At 51.8% G+C, this 6,502-nt stretch overlaps 1 protein-coding gene across 1 annotated transcript in view; it reads right to left on the reverse strand.

Moving 5' to 3' along the window:
- Positions 1-1,420: 1,420 nt before the first annotated feature.
- SNRNP40 (small nuclear ribonucleoprotein 40kDa (U5)) overlaps positions 1,421-6,502 on the reverse strand; it is a gene marked incomplete at its 3' end in the record, with an annotated part of 7,493 nt that continues 2,411 nt past the window's right edge. Inside the window, exons 5-8 of the mRNA XM_009866461.1 lie at positions 5,711-5,831; positions 4,602-4,684; positions 4,103-4,164; positions 1,421-1,544 (exon numbers count right to left, since the gene is read on the reverse strand). Of these exons, the coding sequence (XP_009864763.1) occupies positions 1,421-1,544; positions 4,103-4,164; positions 4,602-4,684; positions 5,711-5,831 (390 nt within the window). The remainder of the gene's footprint in view (positions 1,545-4,102; positions 4,165-4,601; positions 4,685-5,710; positions 5,832-6,502) is intronic.

Genomic DNA, 6,502 nt, shown 5'->3' on the forward strand with positions numbered 1-6,502 from the left:
CAAGTGATCCAGAAAGCCAATTTTTATTCGCTTCCCCCCAAACCACTTCACGGAATTACTGCTCTGGTACCTAATCACAAGCTGTGCGTCGTGCCTGTCCCGAGGCAGCCGTACTGCCCGTCACGTCTGAGCATTACAATGGGAAAGAGAGGCAAATAAAGACGCTGTTAATGCTCCCAAGCATCCCGACGAGTTATTTTCATTGCGAGGAGCGTTCAGGCTGCAAGCCGGGCACTGCCGCCGGGACTGGATGCCACTAGAGGGCACAGGCTGACCAGGAAAACCTTGCTGGGACCGTATTATTTTACCAGAAGACAAAAGGCAGCTACAGCCAACTGCAACCCAGCGCTGAACCACCTTAACTCAGAAAAGCTCCTGCAAGGGCCATCAGAAGAACGACCCAGAAGCGCTGCTTTTGACACCGACAGAGATTGTGTTTGAGTCTGGGGGAGATTTTGGAGGAGGTTCCACACTAACTCGCAGGCTGGTGTCTGTCACGTCGCTGTGTTTTGGCTCCCTGTGCACCCTCCTGTGCAGATGAACATCGTGGAGCGGGTGCAGCAATTTGCAAGATTAAACATTCCCAGCTCTCAATTGCATAACCTGCATGCACCGCCTGGATAGGTTTTTTAGTTTTTACTTTAAGCTGAGTGACTGATTCAGAGGAGCTCAGCGGAACACAAACCGCAAACAATCTGCTCCAAACAGGAGAGACGGCTCCACTCTTCCAGCACCGCCTCCCACCTGAAGCCAAGGCAACAAATAACCGAGGAACAAACCCGTAACTCGCTGTCCTGCTGCAGAGACCATCAGCCTCAGCATCACCGAGCTCTTGGCTTTGTTTCAGGGTTTGACTCATGTCAATTTTTGGCTGGAGCAATGTGGTGACCCCACTGGTGGTGCAAGTGTTTCTATAAAAAGAAAGAGCACCCCACGGTCCTGCCCCGGCCGAGACACTGATGGGAAATCTCAGCGAACACACGGGTCGGTTCTGAAAAAGCCACCATGAGCATTGTCTTACCCAGCACTGATACGTGGCGTCACACGCCAGACACCTCTAAAACGGGGACAAAACCCGCTGCACAAAGAGATTTTGTTGCTTCCTGCAGCTTTTGGGTAAGTTAAGAGATCCCCAGGCTGGATACACGCTTCCAGGTCATCACCAAATACATGGTTATATCCCAGGTGTCCAAAGCCAGGTACCCCAAATCCTTTTTGCACAGCTCTTGGGATGTCTGGATAAGCCTGAGGTCCTCCAGGGCACACCCAGGCCAGCTCCTGTCCATGGGACACGAGCAGGCAGGAGTCTGCTACCCCTAAATTTGCCTGATATTCGGGGCTCTGGGCCACAGGGAATTTTGGGGCCGTCTTCCAGAAGATCAGCAGTTCAGCCAGCTCTGAAACTATTTCCCTGGCTGACTCCAGGTGGAGAGGACTTACTAATGGGTTCCTCCGGATGGAAAGCCAGCTCGTTCACCGACCCGGCGTGGCCTGGCAGCTTGTACAAAATCCTCCTGGATGTGGTGTCCCACACGTAGACAAACCTACAAGAGAACCATTATGAGCGCAGGCATCGGCGAAGAGAAAGCAGCCGCACCCTCTCACCAACAGCTTATTCCTGCCCGGGCCAAAACAGATGCAGCTCTTCATGTGGATAAACAAGGAGCTTCCCAGGAGCAGGTAAGAGCAAAGATGTCAATTTGGAGTCAAAAGAAGTCACACTACTTGTCCCTCATGGGGATCGATGGCTGCCTGCACGGTGTGGTGGCTGCTCACGAGCTCAGCTGACCCCGGTCACAGTGAGCATCCACAGGAGCGAGTGGATTTTTTTAACGCACCAAAATGTGAAGAGTCCTGAGCAACACCCTAACAGTGCAGGCCATGCTGCGTCCCTCCCTTCCAAACACGGCGGCCTCGCCACACGAAACACGTTTGTTACACGGCTCACAGCTCTGCACACACACACAAAAAAGGTGCCTGGGGGAAACCTGCCAGTTCTGGATGATGCTCACTGTCCCTTCTCATTTTGGTCTTTGGAGAAGTGACTGGCAGCTAAAACAACACCTGCCAGGGCAGAGAAGGGAAGTGGCGGAGCAGGAATTGGCTGGGTTTGGTGTGAAGGGCAGCTCTGCTGGCTGTGTGCCCCAGAGGGATCGCTGCGGCGGTTTCCAGGGGACTGTGGAAGGTGAGGGTACAGGAGACAGCCCACAAAACACCTCAAATCCATCTGCTGCATCACACTCCTCCAAAGCAAGGTCGCTCTGATGCCACCGCACATCGGCCCATATCTCACCTCCAGGAATCCAAACACACTGGGCACCAACAGCCCTTCCACCAGCCCAAGCTCTGAATACCAAGGCTGGACCGTTTCACGTTTATGCGATGCTCCCAACAATGGGTTCCTCAGTTTCACCCGTTCCTTCCCATTTGACCGGACAGAGAACAAGATTTGCTTGTACAATACACCTGTCTTTTAGCTGCAATCGAAATGAGCATCTTTTTTCACCCCCAGCAAGGCAGTGAATCATTTCTAACGCTTGCCGGCTAGATACGAGAGGACACTGGACACCAACACGGGGCACCTGCTTTGCTAGGAGCGCCCGTTTTCAGGCTGGTGCTATCCTTTGACTCATTTTCTTGCAACACATAAAAGGCAAAAATTCAAGCCTGCAACTTAAGTCATGAATATTACTTAAAGCGGCATTTCTACAAGCACAACTATTTTATCTAGCAGGCAATGACTCTACTGAATGCTTTCTCAAAGCACTCTGCTGTTGTGTTTTTAACTGGATATTGCAAAGCAGGAAAGCACTTTTAAGTAGCTGATTTTACCATAATCCTTCTGAAGGGGTCAACAGCAAAAGAAATATTCGGGTAACTGTCCCTCCAACACACACAACCACTCCATGTAATGCAGATGGAGAGAGTAATCACTAGGGAACTGTACTGCACTCAGGCAAATGAAGTGTTTGTTTAATCTCGCCTTGCTTTCCCAGCAGACATTCTTCCAAAAAAAAGTTTTAAAAGCTCAGAGACAGCACAAAGATTTGAGTGGCCTTGTCTAACCTGCCCTGGGACCTGGCTGCCCCCTCGAACGTCACAACAGAGTCGCTGTCAGATCTCAGCGCCCGCAGAACTAACCCAGCGGCCCGAGGTCTCCAACCGCGGCCCCGGCAGGCTGGCAGGCAGGCAGACCTCCGCCTCCCCGGAGTGCACCAGTTACTGCCCAGCAGGACTGGAAAGGAGAGTCACGCCTCGGGCACTTGCCGTGACAGCTGGTCCCACTATATCTGGGCAGCGAGAGCTAAAGTTCTCCCTCTCATCTATCAGAAACTCATTAATTTGCCGATTACCATTGCTCCAGGCCCTGGACTCCGGCCTGCAGGAATTCCTGTCTCAGTGTCACCGAGAGCGTGTCTGGATTTGCTCCAGCAGCGGTTGGTATCCTTCAGAGTGACCTTCAGCGTCTGGCACGGACCCGACAGACAGGACACTGGCTTTTGATGTTGGCTTCCTCCCACCACCCGTTTCACTCCTCAGTTGCCTTAGTTTGTAGAACACCTCATTTACAAGTGCTAACTTAGCCAGATCGTTATTTCTTCTCACTCATCAATCAAAGTGAGGATCACAATCCTTGGAACACCACTGGTGCCTCCTGCAAGGCGCCACACCGCGATTTAACTGGTGGTCGTGGTCTGTATCAGTATGAGCCTCCCGACACACACCTCCCCAGCCTCCCTGCACCTCAAAAGACTCTCAGAAGCACCTGCCAGTAGGTCCCCAAGGGACCTAGTTCACCGGGAACCACCCTCCTGTCACCTGCTGGCCCTGGCGTTGAATCCCAAGGCTGAACACGAGCAGCAGCGCAGCTCTCCAGGCAGATTTTGACAATTAGAAGAAGATTTGACAAGAGTCTCATGCTCCTCTGCGGACACAAAGGCAATCTAAACACATCACTGCCATAATCAGACCACCCCAGAGGGCTGTTTGGGTCTTCACACCTCTAGGCACGACTCTGAGACTCTGTGACCCAACTTGTTCCAGGAGTGCCTGCAAAATGATTATGGGTTCATGGTAGCAGAGAAACCCAGCGGGCACTCACCTGTCGGCCGATCCCCCCGCGATTTTACTGCCATCCGGGGACCAAGAGCACCTCAGGAGATTCTAAAATAAAAATAATAATTAAAAAAAAAAAAGGTGCACAGATCTATTTCCAAAGGAAGATTTAGTTTCCCCCTTCTACTTGAATTAAAATCACCAGGAGACTTTAAATATCACGAGCACCACTTCAATAATCTCCCTTCGGAAGATGAGATGGTAATTACAGATTTTATTTTATTGCTGGAAACATCCAGTGCCTTGTTATTTTACACAAGTAGATAGTAAATGTAGAAAATACTTAATTTACAGCTAATTATAGCTGAACCGAGCAAAGAAATCTTGTTACTGCAGCTTTAATTGGAATCCCACTTTGTGCATTAATCTTTCTTTGAGTTCTTATTAAAGCCTTTCTGGTTTAAACTTGTATTTAAAAAACAATTTACAGGCAAGTTAACAGCAGCGGCACTTTACAATCACGTGTTGGTCTGCAGCACACTCACCTTCTCAAAATTGTGTACGTTCCCCTGGAAAATCTTCACACATCTCTCTTTGGGGGCAAAGGGTCGCACATCCCAGATGCGAACTGCAACAGAGAGCTCACAGGAATTAGCTGAAGGTGGCAGAGGCACGGGAGCAAGAGCAGCTTCTGGAACTATTTATTCTTCTAAGATGTGCTGCTAACAAGTAGAGTTCATGTTCCTCGTTCTCTTCGTGCCTGCGTTTCCCCAGAAGCAAAAGGAAACCACCAGCTTTCCCCTGCTGAAAGCTTTGATGTGAAAAGGCAAACACAGAAATGTCCAGTCACGCCACAACCGCTGCCAACAGGAGGGGAAAAATCCAAACCCACTATTACGCAAACAGAATCACAGAATTATTGAGGTTGGAAAAGACTTCTGAGATCATCAAGCCCAGCCCGTGACCCAACACCCCGACACGGGCCAGAGCAGGCACCAAGTGCCACATCCAGCCTCTCCTCAACCCCGCCCCGGGATGGTGACTCCCCCTGCCCTGGCCCGGGGCCCGCGCACCCTCTCCGGGAGGAAGGGCTGCCTGAGCCCCAACCCCAACCTCCCCTGACGCAGTTTCAGGCCGGGCCCTCTCCTCCTGTCACCGGTTGCCCGGGAGAAGAGCCCGACCCCCCCTGACTGCCCCCTCCCTGCAGGGAGTTGTAAAGAGTGATAAGGTCCCCCTGAGGCTCCTCTTCTCCAGGCTAAACACCCTCAGCTCCTTCAGCCTCTCCTCATAAGACTTTCCCTCTAGGCCCTTCACCAGACAAGCCACCACCTTCCTACACCAACATCTGCTTGATTCTAACACCCTCCATGATCACGCTTCTCATCAGAGCAGCTTCCCTGAGCATCCTCGTGCAGGAGACGGGCAGTGAGGAAACTGCTGTCATTCCCCACGGAGGGGGAAGAAGAGCCAGAGCTCCCTAAACAGAGCCACGAAGACTGAATTCAGCTGCCCATGCAAATACTGTGTGCCACAGCCTTGTGACCTTCCGAAGATGTGACAAACCCTTCTGCTGCTGCTGTGCCCTCCCTCCCAAATCACCAGGCACAGCCAGGGGGGGAGGGCAGGGCCTGTTGTCCCATCAAGTTGGACGTACCTGTGTTGTCCATCGCGTTGGAGAGCAGGTAGGAGCCTTCTGAACTCAGGCTGAGACCTGTCACCGAGTCTGCGTGGCCTCTCATCGTGTAAGTGAGCTTGTTCTGGCGAAGGTCCCACACCTTTCAGACACAACAAAAAGACAGCCAAGGCTGTTGGAACTGCTCTTTCCCAAGCGTGTCACACTGGTAGGGATCAGGCAGCTGATGACATCAGCTTTCGAGTCCAGTTGGTGGGGTCTGAATGGCAAAAACCTAAGGCTAGAATTCTGTGTGCCTTGTAGGAAAAATGGAATTTGCCCCTTCAGAGACTTCTAACCAAACACATTCGACCACCAGGGATCCCTCTCTACCTGGCTACGGCTTCCCCAGCTCCCAAATTCCACCAACTGATGGCACAGAGCAAAAGTCAGCGAATCCCCAAAATGTCCCTGCTGTTCCTTCCTGATCTGTCACAACAGACCTCATGTCAGTAGCACACTCAGCGGTGGCTCTCTGACAAGGACTTGCTCCCCACGCCTAGGTGAGGCTAGAGCCTGAGGGGAAAAGGACACCAAGGCAGACTGAACCGTGCGGCTATCCGAGAGTTACCAGCTGAACGAAACACTGAGCCCCCTCTTAAATAAGAACTTTCCACACTAGCAGGTGACAAAGCAAGTTGCAAACTGGAGCAGAGGGCAGAGAGCGTGCACGTGTCCCATTTTCTTTAGTTTACCTCATATATGGCTCTAGAGCCTGCAGGAAGGGCACAGGCTGCCAGGAGAGCCAGGATATCATTATCGGCTCCAGCGGGT

The sequence above is a fragment of the Apaloderma vittatum genome, unplaced genomic scaffold, assembly GCF_000703405.1.
Source record: "Apaloderma vittatum isolate BGI_N311 unplaced genomic scaffold, ASM70340v1 scaffold39363, whole genome shotgun sequence".
NCBI lineage: Eukaryota > Metazoa > Chordata > Aves > Trogoniformes > Trogonidae > Apaloderma > Apaloderma vittatum.